We start from the raw sequence: 19,573 nt of genomic DNA, 5'->3' as shown, positions 1-19,573 counted from the left end.
GATAAGCTGATTGTGGAGGAAAGTTACTTGCCAGAGTGAATATTCAATATGGATGAAACCTCCCTATTCTGGAAACAGATGCCTAAAAGAACTTTCATCCATAAAGAGGCCAAGTCAATGCCAGGTTTCAAGGCTTTTAAATAGGACAACAGTCATGGTTGGAGGCAGTGTTGCAGAATAAAACTTAAAACCCTTTGAGATCTGGCACAGTGAAAACCTCAGGGCCTGCAAACATATCAGTAAGCATACACTGCCAGTATATTAATAGGAGCAATAACAAGTCATGGATGATCCAGCACCTTTTCCAAGATGCCCTCTTGATTTGCTATGCCAGTGAAAGGGAGAAGTACTGTTTGGAGAATAACATACCTTTCAAGATTTTGCTTACTGTTGATAATACTCTCAGACATCCTCCTTTTACTGTTGATCTTTATCCCAATATCCAAGTGGTGTTTCTCCCTCCGGACTCCACTTCTTTGATCAAACTAATGGATAAAGGAGATATAGCATCTTTTAAGGCCTACTACCTGAGGAGGACTTGCTGAACTGAGTAAGTCACTGATGCAATTTTGGAAGGATTATAACATCAATGACTGCATTAATGACTGCTTAGGCTTGGAGTATATGAGTGGCATGTGGAAGAAGACACTCAGGAGGTTCATCCGTGCCTTAAAAGGATTTGCCAAGGGTAAGAAGGTTGCAAAAATCAACAAGGCTTTTGTTGAGAGGGCAGACAGCTTAAACATTGGTGTGAATGAGGATGACATCGAGGAGCTTCTAGAGGTGGTTCCTGAGGAATTGACTAATGAGTTATAGGAGCTGGAATAGGAACTCAACTAGAGAAGAGGCAAGAGGAAAAAAACCTGCAGAACAAAGAGAAGAATGCCCAAGAAAATTCACATTGAAGGGTTTAGCAGAAGCTTTTACAGATCTCAACAAACTCATTAAAAAGTTTGAAAACATAGCCCTGGCTGGTTTGGCTCAGCGGCTGGAGTGTTGGCCTGCGGTCCAGAGAGATCCGGGTTCAGTTCTTACTGGGGGCACATGCCTTGGTTGCAATTTGTCCCTGGCCCTGGTTGGTCATGCGGGTGGCAGCCGCTTGGTGTGTCCCTTTCACGTCGATGTTTCTCTCTCTCTGTCTCTTCCTCTCTCTCCCTCCCATTCTATCTGAACAACAACAACAAAAAATTTGAAAACATAGACCCCAACACTAAAAGGTTTTCATTATTAGAGATGAATGTTCATTGTGCATTATCTGCTTACAAGCAAATCTATTATGAAAAAAATAAAGCAAACCACCACTGACATATTTCCTCAAGAAGAACCTTAAGAAGGTTCTTTAGTAGGTATTCCAGAAGAAGGCATTCGTTTTTTTTTTTTTTAATTAATTAATTTATTTTTGTTACAGATGTTTCTCCTTTTCCCCCCACTGATTTCCCCCTTCCTCACCCTTCCCATCCTGTCCCCAGCTTTGTTGTCCATGTCCATTGTTCATGCATACATGCATATAAGTTCTGTGGTTTATCTCCCCCCCACCCCTCTTCTGGGGATTGTCAATCTGTGCCCCACTTCCAAGTCTCTGGGACTACTCCATTTCTCAGACTGTTATGTGAAGAAGGCATTCTTATCATAGGAGATGACAGCTCTCTGCATTTTATTGCCCCTGAAGAGCTTCCAGTGGGTCAAGATAGGAATTGGAAGATAATGATATTGATGGTACTGACACTGTATAGGTCTGGGCTAAAGTGTGTGTTTCTGTCTTAGTTTTTAACAAAAAAAGTTTTACAAGTAAAAATAAACATTTTTTAAATAGAAAAAGCTTACCGAATAAAGATGTAAAGAAAGAAAATATTTTTGTACAGGTGTACAATGTGTGTGCCTTAAGCTAAATGTTACTACTAAAGAGTTGAAAAGCCCAGCCGGTGTGTCTCAGTGATTGAGTGTTGACCCAGGTACCAGGAGGTCACTGGTTCAGTTCCCAGTCAGGGCACATGCCTAGGTTGTGGGCCAAATCCCCAGTGGGGGCATGCAAGAGGTGGCCAGTCGATGTTTTCTCTCCTCGATGTTTCTCTCTCTCTCTCTCTTCCTCTCTCTCTAAAATCAATAAAGAATTCCTGGCCAGTTTGGCTCAATGGTTAGAGCATCGGTCCGCAGACCAGAGAGTCCTGGCTTTGGTTCCCTCTAAGGACACGTACCTCGGTTGCAGTTTGTTCCCAACCCCAGTTGGAGTCGTGTGGGTGGCAGCCAGTCGATGTGTCTCTCAATGTCGATGTTTCTCTTTCTGTCTTTCTCCGTCTCCCCACTCTATCTGAAGATAAATGCAAAAAATGTCCTCGGGTGAGGATAAAAAAAAAAACGAATAAAGAAAAAAATTTAGGAAAAAAAAAAAGTTGAAAGTTTAAAAATATTAAAGTAGCCCAGGCAGTGTGGCTTAGTGGATTGAGCATCGTCCCGTGGATGTCATTAGTCCTGTTCGATTGCCAGTCAGGGCACATGAGCGGGTTGCAGTCTCGATCCCCAGTAGGGGGTGTGCAGGAGGCAGCTGATTGATGTTTCTATCTTTCTCTCCCTTTCTCTCTCTCTAAAAAAATCAAATGAAAACATATTTGTAAAAAAGTTTATAAAGTAAAATGTTCCAGGAAACCAAGGTTAATTTATTATTGAAGAAAGAAAAATTTTTACACTGTATTTTTACTGTATCTTTTTTTTATCCTCACCTGAGGACATTTTTTGATATTTTGTTAAGATAGAGTGGGAGGGGGAGAGAGAGAGAAAAACATTGACGTGAAAGGGACACATCGAGTGGTTGCCACCCACATGACCCAACCAGGGCTGGAGACAAACTGCAACCGAAGTACATGCCCCTAGCGGGAACTGAACCCAGGTCTCTCCAGACTGCAGGCCGACTCTCCAACCACTGAGCCAAACCGGCCAGGGCTTTACTGTATTTTTCCTATGTTTAGATATGTTTAGTTGCATGAATCTTTACCATTGTGTTAAAATTGCCTACAGTGCTCTGGCTGGTTTGGCTCAGTAATTAGAGTGTCAGCCTGTGGACCAATGAGTTGTGGGGTCAGTTTTGGTCAAGGGCATGTACCTCAGTTGTGGTTTGTCCCTGGCTCTGGTTGGGTCATGTGGGAGGCGACCAGTTGATGTGGCTCTATCACATCAGTGTTTCTCTCTGTCTCTCACTCCTTCCCTCCCACTCTATCTGATAATAAGTAGAAAATATCCCCAGGTAAGGTATTCAAAAAAGAAAATTGCCTACAGTAGTCAGTATAGTAACATGCTGTATAAGTTTGTAGCTTAGGAGTGATAAGCTATACCATATAGCCTAGGTGTGTGTACTAGGCTATACCACCTAGGTTTATATACGGTCACTTTGTGGTGTTCGCACAAGGACAGAATTGCCTAACGATACATTTCTCAGAATATATCCCCATTGTTAGGCAGCATATGACTGAAATCATTGTGCTTTAAGCCAGTAATTTAAAACTGTATTATCTAAAATAGAACCAAATCAAAAGAAATCTTTTCTATGAGATTTAAATTTTTTCTTTACTCTCAAAATTACAAATTGTGGTTTATGTTATTCCTTTAAAATGGAAATATATTCACTTTTTTTTTTTACAAGTGAAGAAACATACTATGTGAAAACAAAAATGACCAGGTTCTTGTCCCCAGAGAGCTTATGTTACAGTGAGGACAGATGAACTGCAGATAAATAAACAACAAAATCTATTTGTAGTTGTATAAGTGTATTTGCTGTACATTTATTTAAATGAGTAGATAATTGTCAACAAGAAAAATAAAAATAGTTGAAAAATAGTAACAAAAAAAGTAGAGCAGGAAAAGTTGTATTAAAGATTTTTATTATCTCTTTCTAAGACCAATACTGAAATAGAACGTTACTGAAATAGAAATGTCAGAGACACAGTCATTTCCCTGTGAGAAGGACCTTCGGAAATTCTTTGCTTGGAGCCGTCTTAAGTTTAGTGTGATCATACCTATAGTCTTGTCACTATCAGACTAAATCAAAGTCATCTGAAATGATCTGTTTTTTATTTCTTTTCCTTTATTGATTATTTTGAGAGAGAGGCAGGGAGAGGGGGAGAGAGATAGAAACATTGATGAGAGAGAACATCGACTGGCTTCCTCCTGCATGTCCCCAGCTGGGGATTGGCCCCACAACTTGGGCTTGTGCCCTGACAGGGAATCAAACCTGCAACCTCTTTTTTTTTTTTTTTTTTTTTTATCCTCACCCGAGGACATTTTTCCATTTTTTGTACAGATAGAGTGGGAGGGAGAGAGAGGAAGAGAGAGAGAGAGGGAAACATCGATGTGAAAGGGACACATCGAGTGGCTGCCACCCGCACGACCAACCAGGGCCGGGGACAAACTGCAACCGAGGTACGTGCCCTTAGCGGGAACTGAACCCGGGTCTCTCCGGACCGCAGGCGGACGCTCTAACCGCTGAGCCAAACCGGCCAGGGCAAACCTGCAACCTCTTGATGCATGGATCAATGCTCAACCACTGAGCCACATTGGCCAGGCTGAAATTATCTTAAGAACATTATGCCTCTTGTCAAGAGGAAAGTGAGTATACTGCATACAAGATTATTAACATTTTAGATTATAGTAATTACTTAGCAATGAAATAGACATAAAATCAATGTGCTGTGGAAAGTACTTTTAGAAATCATTTTTTAAATTGCTTACTAATTTATTTATTCCTTTTTATTTAGTCCCAGTTTTCCAAACATTGTCAGAAACATCAATGATCTTTTTTCTAGTTTGTTAAAAAAGTATGTGATGGTAACATTGAAGACAGATTTGGAAAACAAAGTAAAATACCCATAATTCTATTACCCAACAGAAACAATATTTTCATTTTTAGTTAATATGTAGTTCCTAATCTTTGTACGTATGCTGTTGTGGTTTTCATATGACTGCACTTAGAATAAATATGTCTAACCTGGTAGCCCAAACCCTGCAACAGGGTCAACCAGAGATGCAAGAACCACAAATAGCTAAATAGCCCATGTTGTCAGTGAACAGGAAGTGAAGTAGTGAGATGGCTGGGAAAGTTTCCTGGTAGAAAGTAAAAGTAGAGAGGCAGAAAGGAAAGCCTGGTAGAAAATAGCCTAAGGCAGAAAGCAGGCAGCTGTAATAGCTCCTCATTTGGTTCCTGTGGCCTCAGTTGTGGCTTATGTTTTAGACTAGAGCCAGAATAAGATAATAATTGAATGGCAATTGTTTTTTTTTATTTTATTATTATTTTTGTTGTTAATCCTCAACCGAGGATATTTTTCCATTTATTTTTAGAGAGACTTGAAGGGAGGGAGGGAGGGAGAGAGAGAGAAACATTAATATGAGAGAGACACATCGATAGACTGCCTCCCTCATGACCCTGACCAGGCCAGGGATCGAAACTGCAACCCAGGTATGTGCCCTTGACCAGGAATTGAACCCAAGACTCTTTGGTCTTTGAACCAACGCTCTAACCACTGAGCAAAACCAGCCAGGGCTATTATTAGTTTTAATCCTCACTTGAAGATATGCTTCCACTGATTGATAGAGAGAGAGAGAGAGAGAGAGAAAGAAAGAAAGAAAGAAAGAAAGAAAGAAAGAAAGAAAGAAAGAAAGAAAGATAGATAGATAGATAGATGTATGTGAGAGAGAAACATTGATCAATTGCCTCCTACCTGTATGTACCCCGACCAGGGATCGAACCTGCAACCTGGGTGTGTGCCCTGTCCAGAAATCAAACCCACCACCTTTTGGTGTATGAAACAATGCTCCAACAAACTGAGCCATACCAGCCAGAGCGACAGTTATTTTTAAAGAAAATAAATATAAGAAATCATAACATCATCTCATTTCTGTTATTATGATGTCTATTATTATTGCTCTGTCTCCATTTTGTTAAATATACTTTAATTTACCTGGGCAGTCCATACATTCCCCTCATTTGGCTACAGATGTTCTTTAACAGAATTATCTTTGTTCTCCCTTCAATTACCATATTATCTGTTATCTATTATTGTTATTATTATTTTATATTCTTAACTTTACCTCTACCTGTGGAACATTTGTTACTAATTTAACTTGTCTGAAGGCTTGGATACATGTTTCAGAAACAATATGAATAGTACTAAAGCAAATTACTTAGGTGAGAGTATTTTGATGGGCAATGTATATTTGGAGCACAGCAGGCAAGAGGTTTCCCCTCCCAATTCTTTCTTTAAAAAAAAAAAAAAGTGGTATATTTCATACTCATTAAAATGTACAAATCTTATGTATACATATGATTCAATGAGATTTTTACCTATGTAACCACCACCCAGATCAAGATACAGAAAATTACAATCACCCTAGAAAGTTTCCTTGAGCCCTTTCTCAGTCAATGCACCCCCCAAAAGATAACCATGATCCCACCTTCTATTCTCATATATTAATTTGCATGTTCTTAAACTTTATATAGATGGAATCATATAGTGTGTACTCTGGTACCTAGGTTTTCTCACTTGATGTAATATTTTTGAGTTTCAGCATTGTAGAAATATCAGTAGTTCATTTCTTTAATTGATGTGTAATATTTCATTGTGTGAATATAATATAATTCATTTGCCCATTTTCTTGTTATGGGCATTTGGGTTATTTTCAGTATAGGACTTTTATGAATAAAGATTCTGTATGGATATTTTTGTATATGTCTTTTGATGGACATATGCACTCATTTTTGGGGTGTATGTCTAGGAGTAGATTTGCTAGGTCATAGGGTAGATGTGCCTCTCTCACACTGATATTTCTCTCTCTCTCTCTCTTTCCTTCTCCCCCCTCTCACTCCCTTTCACTCTTTCTAAAAATCAACGGGAAAAAAAATTCTCTGTTGAGGATTAACAACAACAACCAAAAAGCACAATAAATAAAGTAAATTTATTATCTTACGGTTCTGTAGATTAGAAATCTAACACAAGTTTCACTGGGCTAAAATCAAGATGTTTACAGATCCGTGTTCCTTTCTGGAGGATCTAGGGAGGGAGTCAGTTTCCTTGTCTTTCCCAGATTATATGGCTGTCCACATTCCTTGGCTCATGGCCCCTTTCCTCCATCTTCAAAGTTAGTAATTTCACCTTTCTGACCATTCTTTCATAGTTACATCTGCCAAAGGTTCCCGCTTTTGAGGAGTCCGGTGGTTAGATTGGACTCACTGTAATTATCCAAGATAATCTCATCTTAATTTAATCACATTTGCAACGTTATTTTTGCCATTTAAGGCAACATATTCACAGGGTTAGGACATGGACATCATTGGAAGCCATTGTTCTGACTACCACAGTAACGTAGTTACTACTGTAGCCTCTGAGTTGCTAAATTAATGTTGTAGTCCACCTACTAATGTTGTAGCATCTTTTTTTGTGGGAGTGGGAGGGGAAAAAGTAATCCAGAACACATTGATAAGGCTAAATAGGATATTCTAGTGTGTGTGTGTGTGTATTACTACAATATGGTTATATACTGAATTAGTGATAGATTAGAAAAGGGGGTGAATGATCATCAGTTCCTTTAAGGGTAGGAGGCAAACAATTAGAAAAGCCATTTTTAAAATACCCATAATGGCTTCCTATCAGTTTAGGGATAAAGTCGAAACTTCTTAGGATTAAAATTCCAGGCTCATACTTTTAATCATTATACTCTACTGCCTATCTAATGTGATAGTACATTTTGTTTCTAATGTGAATGCTAACAATTCTGCATGCCCTATAATTATATCTGGCTTTATTTATTTATTTATTTATTTTCTTTATTGATTTTAGAAAGAGAGGAAGTGAGAAGGAGAGAGAGAAACATCGATGAGAGAGATCATCGATTGGCCGCCTCCTGCATGCTCCCCACCGGGGATTTGGCCCACAACCTGGGCATGTGCCCTGACTGGGAATCGAACCAGCGACCTCTTGGTGCATGAGTCGATGCTCAGCCACTGAGCCACACCAGCCGGACATAGCTGGCATTATTTTGACACCACCAATAACAATAAAAACTCTACTTGGGCCCTAGCCGGATTGGCTCAGCAGTTAGAGCATCAGCCAGTGGACCGAAGGGTCACGAGTTTGATTACTGGTCAAGGGCACATACCTGGGTTGCAGGTTTGATCCCCGGCTCCAGTCGGGGTCATTTGGGAAGGAACCAGTTGATGTGTCTCTCTCACATCAATGCCGCCCCCTTCCCTCAATCTAAAAATTCAGTGGAAAAATATCCTTGGATGTGGATTAACAACAACAAAACTCTACCTGCATTAATAGATTTTAAAACAATCACACATTATACTGTTAATACCTTTGATACTTTATAGTTAATGTGCCCTTCTCCTTTTTCATCTATTCTGGGTCCCTTCTTAGGCATTATGGTAAATCATGATGTAATTTTAAAGGAAACTCAGTATTCAAACAATAAGTGTTGGCGAGGGTATGGAGAAAAGAGGACTCTAGTGCACTGCTGGTGGGAATACAGACTGGTGTAGCCACTATGGAAAACAATATGGTGTTACCTCAAAAAATTAAAAATTGAACTTCCATTTGACCCAGTGATCCCACTTCTAGGAATATACCCTAAGAAGCCTGAAACACCAATCAGAAAGAATATATGTACCCCCATGTTCATAGCAGCACTATTTACAATAGCTCAGATCTGGCCCTGGCTGGTTTGGCTCAGCGGTTAAAGCACCGGCCTACGGTCCACGGGTTCAGTTCCCGCTAAGGGCACGTACCTCGGTTGCATTTTGTCCCCGACCCTGGTTGGGTCGTGCAGGTGGCAACCACTCGATGTGTCCCTTTCACATTGATGTTTCTCTCTCTCTCTCTCCCTCCTACTCTATCTGAACAAAATATGGAAAAATGTCCTCCGGTGAGGATAAAAAAAAACAATAGCTCAGATCTGGAAACAGCCCAAGTGTCCATCAGTAGACAAATGGATAAAAAAGCGGTAGTACATAAACACAATAGAGTACTATGCAGCTGTAAGAAAGAAAGATCTCTTATCCTTTGAGACGACATGGAGGGACCTGGAAAGTATATCCTAAGCGAAACAAGCCAAGCAGAAAAAGACATACTACATGATCTCACTTATATATGGAATATAATGAACATAACAGTCTGAGGAATAGAGTAGACCCAGAAACATGGAAGTAGGGTACAGACTGACAACCCTCAGAAGAGGAGGTGGTGGGGGAAAGGAAGAGATAAACCACAGAACTTATATGCATGTACGCATAACCAATGGACATGGACAACAAAGCCAGGGACAGGGCAGGGGGGATGGGGAAGAGGGTATCAATGGGGTAAAAAAGGAGAAACATCTGTAACAAAAATAAAATTAAAAAAAAATAAAGAAACTTAGTATTTCTTGGGCCTTTAAGTTTGTATCGTGGCAAATAAGCTAACCTATTTCCAAAATCGAATGTTTCCATTCTCTACGTACATGAATTTTTTTCATAGCTTGAGTTAGGGACTAGAAAATAAAATTTATTGATACCTTTTGTATGCCAGGTACATGCTAGGCAATCCTCGAGCAACTTTTCGGCAATCCTCGAGCAACCTTTCATGATAAACATTGTTATCCTTATTTTATAGCTGAGGCAACTGAGTCTCAAAGAGATTTAAGCAACTTGCTCAAGTTGATAAGTAATAAATGATAGACCTGGGATTCTACTTAAGATCTGATTCCAAAGCCCTTGTACACGCTATGGTGTGGTTAGTCAAATGGATCAAAATAAATGTGTATCAGAACATATCTTTATTCTATTGTAACCTTGAAAACTTTGCCTGGTAATATGCCAAAATATTTGAGTCAGGAGGTTCCAACTCTGTGAAATTCTATTACATGCTTGAGAGAATCTTAAAACTGCATTAAAGTGCTGTGAATATGAACATCTAATTACAAGATGCAGATGGGACATTGACCTCTTTATTCTAATTCCATTACTGTTTTGACTGCCTCAGTTTTTACTTCAGTCATGGCCATATAGGGAAACTTGTCCCTGTTACTTGTTTTTTTTTTTCTGCTCTAGATGTTTCTCACAAATGTGAATTTTATTTTGGTTTGATGCCTCAGTCTTTTTAAGGGGAACATCATGATGAAACGTTGGCTAAGAGTCACCCTTATATTAATTAAATGTTTTATTCTCCATATGATGGAATCAATCAATTTGCATGCAAGAGGAAGGAGAGAAAAATGTTTAGATTCCTTTTTTTAGATTCCTTTTAAGTATCCCCAATATTTCTAATTTGTATAATTTAAAGATCAATGAATGTTGTTTTGCTTTCACATCTTTCACATTCATTCCTTTGGCTTAAATAACTCAGTTTCCCCATTCTTGAATTTTTTATTTATGCAAATTTAGATAACAGTTCAGACAATATGTACCTGTTGATAAATTGTAGCCTGTCAATAGTGAAAACTGGTTTACTGCACTAAATTTCACCAGTTTTCTGCAGCCAGGCATGCTTCTTTCAATTCATCCATTTTAAAAAAATGAAATAACCTATTTGAAAATTTATATTTCTTGGCAGGTTGGTCCTAATCTGGATTCTCTATCTTATCAGCCTCATCTCCCACAACTCTCCCATGTGTGCATTACAGTTTAGCTATGCCAAACTATTTGCTGTTTTTAGTACCATATATATGTTTACATCTCTGCCTTTAACCTCTTTTATCTAGTAAGCTCATTACGTCTGTCATTCAGAATTCAGTTAAATGTCATTTCCTATAGAAAGCCTTCCTTTAAACCTTCTTCAGCTCTATGATAAAGTTAGATGATTCTTTTCTGTATTTCCATTCAATACAATGTATATTGCTGTGCTTAATACACCATATTCTAATTATCTGTTTGCTTTTTTACTTTCCCCTAATATTCTTTAGTACTTAAAGGGGAAGTTGCAGAATATGAGGTTGAAGAGATTTAGGCAGCAACCAGATCATTCAGGCCTTACCATAGGCCACAGTGTGTATATAATTTATAAATAAATGTACATTTATGGGGTTGCTAAAATTCTTTTTGCTATCAAAATTGGGAGACTACTCCTATAGATATTAGTCTGCCTTATAACCAGGGTGATATATTTTAAAATGCAAAACTGGTCATGTTAATCCTTGTGTGTGTGTGTGTGTGTATATATATATATATATATGTATGTATGTATGTATATATATATATACATATATATATAAAATCAAGTTCCAGGGCTCCCCTCAGATACCAATATCTGAAGATGCTTAAGTCCCTAATACAAAATGGCATTAATATTTGCGTATAAGCAGGTGATGAACAAAATAGACCCAGAGACATAGAAGTAGGGTTCAGACTGACAACCTTCAGAGGAGGGGACCGTGGGGAAGGAAGAGATAAACCAAAGAACTTAATGTATATAAGCATTATCTATGGACATAGACAACAATGCTGGGGCAGGAGGCGGGAACGGGAGGAGGGTGTCAGTGGGGGGAAAAGGAGAAACATCTGTAACAAAAATTAATTAAATAAAATATTTGCGTATAACCTACACACATTCTCCTTTATATGGTGAAAGACAAATACCATATGCTACCACCTTCTCCCTGTTTCTTCACATGGCCTGTTTTTATTGCATGCAGATGGAAAGAGAGAAAGAAAGAGGTCCTGTCTCGTCTTCCTCTTATAAGGACACTAATCCCATCATGGGGCCCCGCCCTCATGACCTCATCTAAACCTAATTACCTCCCAAAGGCCCCACCCCTAAACACTATCATGTTGGGATTAGGGCTTCAACATATGAATTTAAGGGGACACAAACATGCAATTTATAATAATGTCCATAAACTGGTGAATGGATAAATAACATGTAATATACCTAGACAATGGAATACTATTCATCCATAAAAGGAATGAGTTATTGATGCATGTTGTAACATGAGTGAACCTTGGAAATGTTATGCTAAGTGAATGAAAGCAGACAGAAAAAGACTACATATTACATGATTCCATTTATATAAAAAGTCCAGAACAGGCAAATCTGTAGAGACAGAAAATAAATTAATGGTGGTCTAGGGCTGAGGAAGTGGGAGATTTCAGGAGAAATAGTGACTATTAATAGGTATTAGGTTTCTCTTTGGGGTGATGAAAATGTTCTAAAATTAGGTAATGATGGTTGCTATGAACATACTAACAACAATTGAATTGTGCACTTTATTTTTTATTTTATTTTTTTTTAGTTCACTAATTCTTTATTAACGTGTGATCACTCCATCCCCTCCAACCTCACCCACCAACCTGTAAATACTAAAAGAGTTGCACGGGAAACGAGAGGGCACCAGCGAGGATCAGTTTTCCTATTCACAAGATGGGGGAGGGGGGCGATATGTGCAGGGTCCAGCCCATATATTCAGGATTTAGATATGGGTAGTGACAAGAAAGGGTTTTCTAGGATGTGGTGAATTTTCACCAGCCCCAGCATTGAGTCCACAGATGCTGCTGTTTGCCAAAGGGATGCTAGGACCCGCTTAGGCAGAGGTGGGGGCAGGGTAGGTTGGGAGACCGACCCCCCCCCCTCCCCCCCAGGCTTCAAGTTCTTGGGCCATCTGAAAAGGAAGGCAGTCGTCAGGGTGGTTCTTGACTCGAGGTTCCTCAAACCCATACCTTTACTGATGTGGGAACAGCCTGGGACCCTGGCGAGGCCCGGATTTGCCGTAGCTGTGGGGCGCGCCGGCGCCTATAGAGGGCTCGGCTGTAGGGCACCAGGCAGTCGGCTAGGTGGAGGCGCAGGCAGAGGCGGCGATAGCTGGCCAGAGCAAGAACGAGCAGCGACAGGAGGAGCAGGAATCCAGTGACCAGCAGAGCTGTGAAGGCTGGGTCCCGCAGGTGCGCGGTGCAAGGGGGTGCCTGGGAGCACAGAAACGGAGTGGCAGAGGAAGCCGAAGCCTAGCATGGTGACAGCGGGTAGCAGGATGATCCCCAGGACCAGCGCCAGCAAGAGAAGATTGAAGGCAGCCACTAGCAGATAGATTCCGGGCGGTGACCAGCACAGCGCAGGCCCAGCAGTCCAGGGGATCCCGGGCTCTGGGCTGCCACTGGGAACCGGTCTCTGTGCCCCTAGGACATCCGCCAAGGCCTGCCTTGAATTGTGCACTTTAAATGAATTAATTTTGTAGTATGTGAATTATATCTCCATCAAGCTGATAAACTTTAGCAAATATGGTGGCTTGTTTTGCCCTGGCCAGGTAACTCGGTTAGAATGTCCTCCCCATATGCCAAGGTTTCCGGTTCGATTTCCCAATCGGCACATATAAGACTCAACCAATGAATGCATAAATAAGTGGAACCAACAGCTTGATGTTTTTTTCTCTCTCTAAATTAAAAAAAAAAAAGATGTGACAGGTGGTTTGCTTTAAAGTGGCAAAATATAAAATATAGTGTGGAGGAAGGGGATGCTGTTATATTTCTTTGCATTATAAATAGGTTGTTGAAATAAATTGTAAAGAGCTCTAAAAAAATCAGACTTTTAATGCTCTCTATATAAACAGTACCAAGAGAACATTTGAAAGGGTTTGGATAAAAATGTATCTTGATTTTTATGGCATGATTAAGTGGCCCTTCTCCCTTTCAGGACGAATAGTCTCCCACTTCATTTTTATTTTTTTACTTCATGAGTATATTGTGTAACTTTAAATAACTCACAGGGTTTATTTTTCCCCTATTCCATTCATTTATCTACTTTCACACCCTCTAATTTCTCCTTTTGAAAAAAGATACTAACCATCCTGTTTCCTCATTTCTTTAATAAAACAAGAGCAATAACTTTTTACTTCTCTCTTCTCATTTTGAGCAATAAAAATAATGTAATCATGTACATTGTGTGTGTGTGTGTGTGTGTGTGTGTGTGTGTGTTTAAAGCAAGAATTACAAATAGTTTGAAATTTTTCTCAAGTGGCTTTGTGCAAATTATTTGATGACACCCCTATTTACCATTTTTGTGGGGCTAACTCCTATACATCCTTAAGGCTAACTCCTCTGGCATCCTTCTTGCTTTCTCTGACTTCCTTTCTAAGTGCCCCTCCTTTTTCACAAATAGGATTTTTTATTCTTTGTCACCATTAAATGTATGAATTTTAAACAGATTCTTGAACTGGGGGCTCATATCCATCAGCTCGTTCCACTTTAGCACCTGTCTCATCCCCAGTAGCTTTTCCAGAACTGCTACCTTCACCATGAAGCTCCATGAGTTTTTCCAATTCAAACTTGGGCTTCTTCAGCATTTTGACTTTTCTAATAAAGACATCATGGAGCAGATAAATAGATTGGCAAGCCTTTTCTATGTCTTTTCCAATGCCATCTGTAATCAATTTGTTGACCACTTCTTTCAAGTCATTTGTCTGCATCTCTTGGGTCATGATTTCCATCATCTTCTTCCGGATTTGGCGGACCTGTTGATGCTGAGTGTAAGAGGTCTTCTGAATCTGATTGTTGCATTTTTTTAGTAAAACCAACACAGAATAGATGAAGCAAATAACCATCGGTAGTTTTGACATCAACATGAGCTTCAGTCATTGCCATTTTTTGACCTTGGAGCACATCTTGTCACGGGTAAGATACATGCCATGGAAATTAGGCAGTTTTTACCCTGAACATCTTCAGTAATTAGCTTGAATTTTCTAAGTGCAACTTCATCGTACTGCAGATCAGCTAGGCTCACTTCAAAAACACGACCCTTGAGACCACCGAATGCTATTTTGGTTCCTTGAGTTCTCGTGACCAGTGTTTTTCCAATATTTCTTATATTGAACATAGCTGGTGCTTTCACATCATACCAATCTTTCTTAGAAAATGGATCAACCACTTCTTGGCTCCCTTTTTGCCGCCTTTTGTAAGGCGCTTGTTCTTCCGACCGCCATGGTGCTGCAAAGAGAGCCTAAAGGCCTAGGTGCCCCTCTTCTATGCTCCCATGGTACTGTATACACACCTCCTTATCATATCTTTATGTACTGGTGTGTTCTGTTTATCAGCTTGTGCCCTCCATTAGACTATATGCTTCATTAAGGCCAAGGACTGGATCTTTCTTATATTTGTGCCTCAGCATTAGCAACTGACTGGCAAATAGTAGGTGCTCAGTAAATGCTTGCTGAACTGAACTTAATGAAGCACACTAGAAGCCCAATTACCAGATGTGATAGGGGCTATTTGGTCCGTTGATTTTAAAAAGTCAAAGCATATAATTATTTTAAAAGTGTGTGTGTGTGTGTGTGTGTGTGTGTGTGTGTGTATGTATATGTATACCCACCTTAAAGGTTTATTTTAATTAAAACATAGATGTATAATCTTTTTTTTAAATCCTCACCCAAGGATATTTTTCTATTTATCTTTAGATAGAGTGGGAGGGAAGGAGGGCGAGAGAGAGAAACATCGACGTGAGAGGGACACGTCGACTGGTTGCCTCCTGCAGGACCCTGACCAGAGCCAGGGACGAACCAAAACCGAGATCCATGCCCTTGACTGGAATTGAACCCAAGACCCATTGGTCCGCTGACCAACGTTCTAACCTCTGAGCCAAACCGGCCAGGGCACATAGTTGTATAATCTTTGACAATTATTTGATATAGGACATGGCCTTTGAATATGGGATTCTAATTTTCTACTTGCTCTTTCATGGATTAAAAAACCAAAAAAATTTTAAAACCCTAAAATGAAAGGCATTTATTTAAAATAGAGGCACGAATACAGACTCGATTTTTACTATTTTTCCTAATCTGTAACAGATATTTTACCCACCCCTAATTCAACAGCAATTTTTATTAGCAATTCATTTTTATTGAGTGTATTTTAAGCATTTAAAATAGTTTTTGTAGAAAGAGCAGCTCTCTTTTGGCAGCCATAGTTCTGATAACTTAATACAGTGGCATTGACAGGTTTGAGAACGTAACTGAGTGGCTCTTAGTAAGCATACATTTCAGCTATTTGGATCAGGCATGCAAGAAAGTACTGAAGAGTAGAAAGCTTGCCCTGAGTATCAGGTAATATATTTTATAGAAAGAATAGAGAATATTGATTAAGTTAGTAAATCATGTACTGGAGGGAGTTTAAGAGAACTTATACTGTATTTGTTTTTTTTATACCAAAATTTTAATTACAGAGCTTATGCAGAGTCTGCTATATCCTGCCACAAGGTGTCACAAACTTTGTTCTTCTAAAAACTCAGTGCTTTAAAATCCCTTATTGAAGTCACTCTGGCCACGTCCAAAGAATTTAATGCTAATTGTTTTGTTTGTTTTAATTTCAGTGGTAGGAATGGGATCCTGGTGCTTCCACATGACTCTGAAATATGAAATGCAGGTTAGTAATGACAAAATTGACTAAATGCTTATTTCTTCTAATCCAGAGATACTTCAAATTTGAGAAAGGAGCATGTTACTAGAGGATGATTGAGACAAGAGAGTGGGGGGAAATTGAGATTAGTAATCTCTGGAGTTTTTACTTCAGGCCAAAGGATCCAGATTGACTAAGTGAAGTAAAGAGGCAAGGAAATAAGTTCTCCACACCTGGCCAGTGTGGTTCAATGGTTCAGCGTCAACCCGTGCACCAAGAGGTTGCTGGTTCGATTCCTGGTCAGGGTACATGCCCAAGTTGTGGGCCCAATCCCCAGTGGGGGGGTATGCAGGAGGCGGACAATTGATGTTCTCTCTCATCGATGTTTCTATCTCTATTTCCCTCTCCCTTCCTTTCTCTCTCAAAATCAGTAGAGAACAAAGTTGTCCATGACAAGTGAAGAGTATAATTATTTCAGCACCTCTGTATAGGTATATACAATTTTACAGGAGGATTAAAGAGTATAGTCCCATGGAGACATCTTAAAAAGACATAATCAGTTCATCAAAATGTATTTTTATTCTTAGACACCTGCATTCCCTCATGTCTCTCTTACAGAATCTATTTGAATGATCTGGTCCTTCTGGCTAGCAAGGTGTAAGAGCTATGCAAGGACTGTTTATTTATTGCCCTTGCTCTAAGGAGGCCATATATCTAGTCCTCAATCTTTTGACCTCTCTTTTTCCATCACTAACCTGGAAACTTCTAGAATAGCACTGTCCAGTAGAAACATAATGTGAGCTACATATGTACTTTAAAATTTTTGAGTAGACATATTAATAATAACCACATTAAAAAATAAGTGAAATTAATTTTAATATTTTATTTAACATTATCTCTAAAGTATTACTTCAGCCTGTAATTAATATAAAACTGTATTAATGGAATGTTTCACATCCTGAAATCAGATATAGATTTCATACTTGTAGTAGATCTTCACTTAGATTAAGTTTGTTTACTTATTTATTTTTATTTTTTTCATCCTCACCGGGGATATTTTCCTATTTATCATCAGATAGGTGGGAGGAAGGGACAGAGACAGAGACAGAGAAAATCGATGTGAGAGAGACACATCGACTAGTTGCCTCCTGTACTACCCGACCAGGGCCAGGGATGAACAGCAACTGAGGTACATGCCCTTGATCAGAATCGAACCCTGGACTCATTGGTTTGCGGGCTGATGCTTCTAACTGCTGAGCCAAACCAGCCAGGGCTAGATTAGGTTCATTTTAAGTGCTCAGTAGCCACATAAGGTTAGTGGCTACTGTATTGGACAGTGTTAATTCTAGAAGGATCTGTATATACAACAGTCTATAAATTATTATAGCTGTATTAAATGTATAAGAATTCTTAGAATTCATTCTAATCAGCATATATAAGAAAGTGTCATATGTACGTGCACGCTATGCTTAACTTGGAGAATATGCAAGTGATGAGACACTGGTCTGACCTAATCAAGCAGAGAAAACACTTCTTACACTTTCTGGCTAGGAAAATATGATATACTATTAAAATTATGACTAAGGAATCATCTATGGCAACATGGTAGAGCTTGGAAAGAATCTATAAAAGTTAAAGATATTCAAACAAAATTTAATTCCGGGATGTTTTCATCACCCCAAAGAGAAACTCAATAACTGTCACTCTCTACTACTACCTCCACCTACACACTGACAACCATGAATTTGCCTATTCTGAACATTTCATCGCAATGAATCATACAATATGTGACCTTTTGTGTCTATCTTTTACATAGGTCAAATAATATTCCATCGTCTGGATATACCACATTTTGTTTCTCCATTTATCAATTAATTGTCATTTGGGTTATTTCCATTTTTTGGCTTTCATGCAAAATATTGCTGTGAACATTCATATACAAGTTTTTTTTGGATATATATTTTTAGTTCTCCTGCATTATTACTTAACCCTGGAATTGCTAGGTCACATGGTGACACTATGCTTAACCTTTTGAGGAGCTGCCAGACTGGTTTTCAAAGTGGCTACACCATTTTACATTCCCATCATCCATTTCTTTATATCCTTGCCAACACTTGTTACTGTCCATCCTTTTGATTATCCATCCTCATGGGTAAGAAGTAGTATCTCATTGTGGTTTTGGTTTGCATTTCCCTAATGACTAATGATGTTGAGCATCTTTTCATGTGCTTATTGAACATCTGTACATCTTTGTAAGAGAAATATCTATTCAGATTCTTTGCTTATTTTTAAATTGGGTTATTTACTTTTTATTTATTGAGTTGTAAGAGTTATTTATCTGTTTTGGATACTAAACCATTATTAAATATATGGTTTGCTAATATTTTCTTCCATTCTGTGAGTTGTTTTTTTCCTTTTTTTAAATTATTTTTTTATTGATTGATTTTACAGAGAGGAAGGGAGAGGGAGAGAGCTAGAAACATCAATGAGAGAGAACATCGATTGGCCACCTACTGAATGCCCCCCACTGGGAATTTAGCCCACAACCTGGGCATGTGTCCTGACCAGGAATCAAACCAGCAACCTCTTGGTGCATGGGTCGATGCTCAACCACTGGGCCACACTGGCCAGGCTGTTTTTTCCTTTTCTTAGTAGTATCCTTTGAAACAAAAAAGTTTTCAGTTTTGCTGAAGCCCATTTTATCTACTTATTTATCTGTCCCATATATATATATGAAGAAACAACTGGATGAATGTGCTGAGACAAGATGTCAGGCAAGACTAGGCATCTGAGTGAGGGAAGAGATAAGCTCCCCTACTGTGTGTTGATCAGATTGTGGCATCTTTATTACTGTTCTTACTAATGTTGTTTTATAAGCTGACTACTGTAATTGTATGTGCTATACTTTTACACAACTGGAAGTGCAATAGGTTTGTTTACACCAGCATCACCACAAACATGTGAGCATTGTGTGTGCTAAGACATTTCTTTGGCTACAGCATCACTAGGTGATAGGAATTTTTAATCTTTTATTATAATCTTATGGGACCACCGTGGTATATTTGTTCCATGATTGAATGAAATGTCATTATGTGGTGCATGACTATATTTATCTGGAAGAAGAGAAGACATGCTCAGGGACCCACAATCAGCTCTAAACACCAGACTCTCTATTCTATGCTTCTGTTCATGTCTGGACCTATTATATATATCCCTCTCTCCCATGGACAATTTCTGTTTGTT

General features: G+C 39.0%; 1 protein-coding gene and 1 pseudogene across 2 annotated transcripts in view; one reads left to right on the top strand and one right to left on the bottom strand.

Annotated features, from left to right (window-relative positions):
- EMSY (EMSY transcriptional repressor, BRCA2 interacting) overlaps nucleotides 1-19,573 on the top strand; it is a 546,562-nt gene that overhangs the window by 457,754 nt on the left and 69,235 nt on the right. Inside the window, exon 3 of one of the 2 annotated variants that reach the window (XM_036258224.1) lies at nucleotides 16,305-16,357. The exons of the other annotated variant lie outside the window; for it this stretch is intronic. Within the exon in view, the coding sequence (XP_036114117.1) occupies nucleotides 16,305-16,357 (53 nt within the window). The remainder of the gene's footprint in view (nucleotides 1-16,304; nucleotides 16,358-19,573) is intronic. 2 annotated transcript variants of the gene reach the window in all.
- On the bottom strand, nucleotides 12,659-13,803 carry LOC118627724 (annotated as a pseudogene).

This window comes from Molossus molossus, unplaced genomic scaffold, assembly GCF_014108415.1.
Source record: "Molossus molossus isolate mMolMol1 unplaced genomic scaffold, mMolMol1.p scaffold_m16_p_13, whole genome shotgun sequence".
Lineage (NCBI taxonomy): Eukaryota > Metazoa > Chordata > Mammalia > Chiroptera > Molossidae > Molossus > Molossus molossus.
The sequence above is the reverse complement of the archived record's forward strand: the minus strand, read 5'-3'. Positions and strand labels throughout refer to the sequence as shown.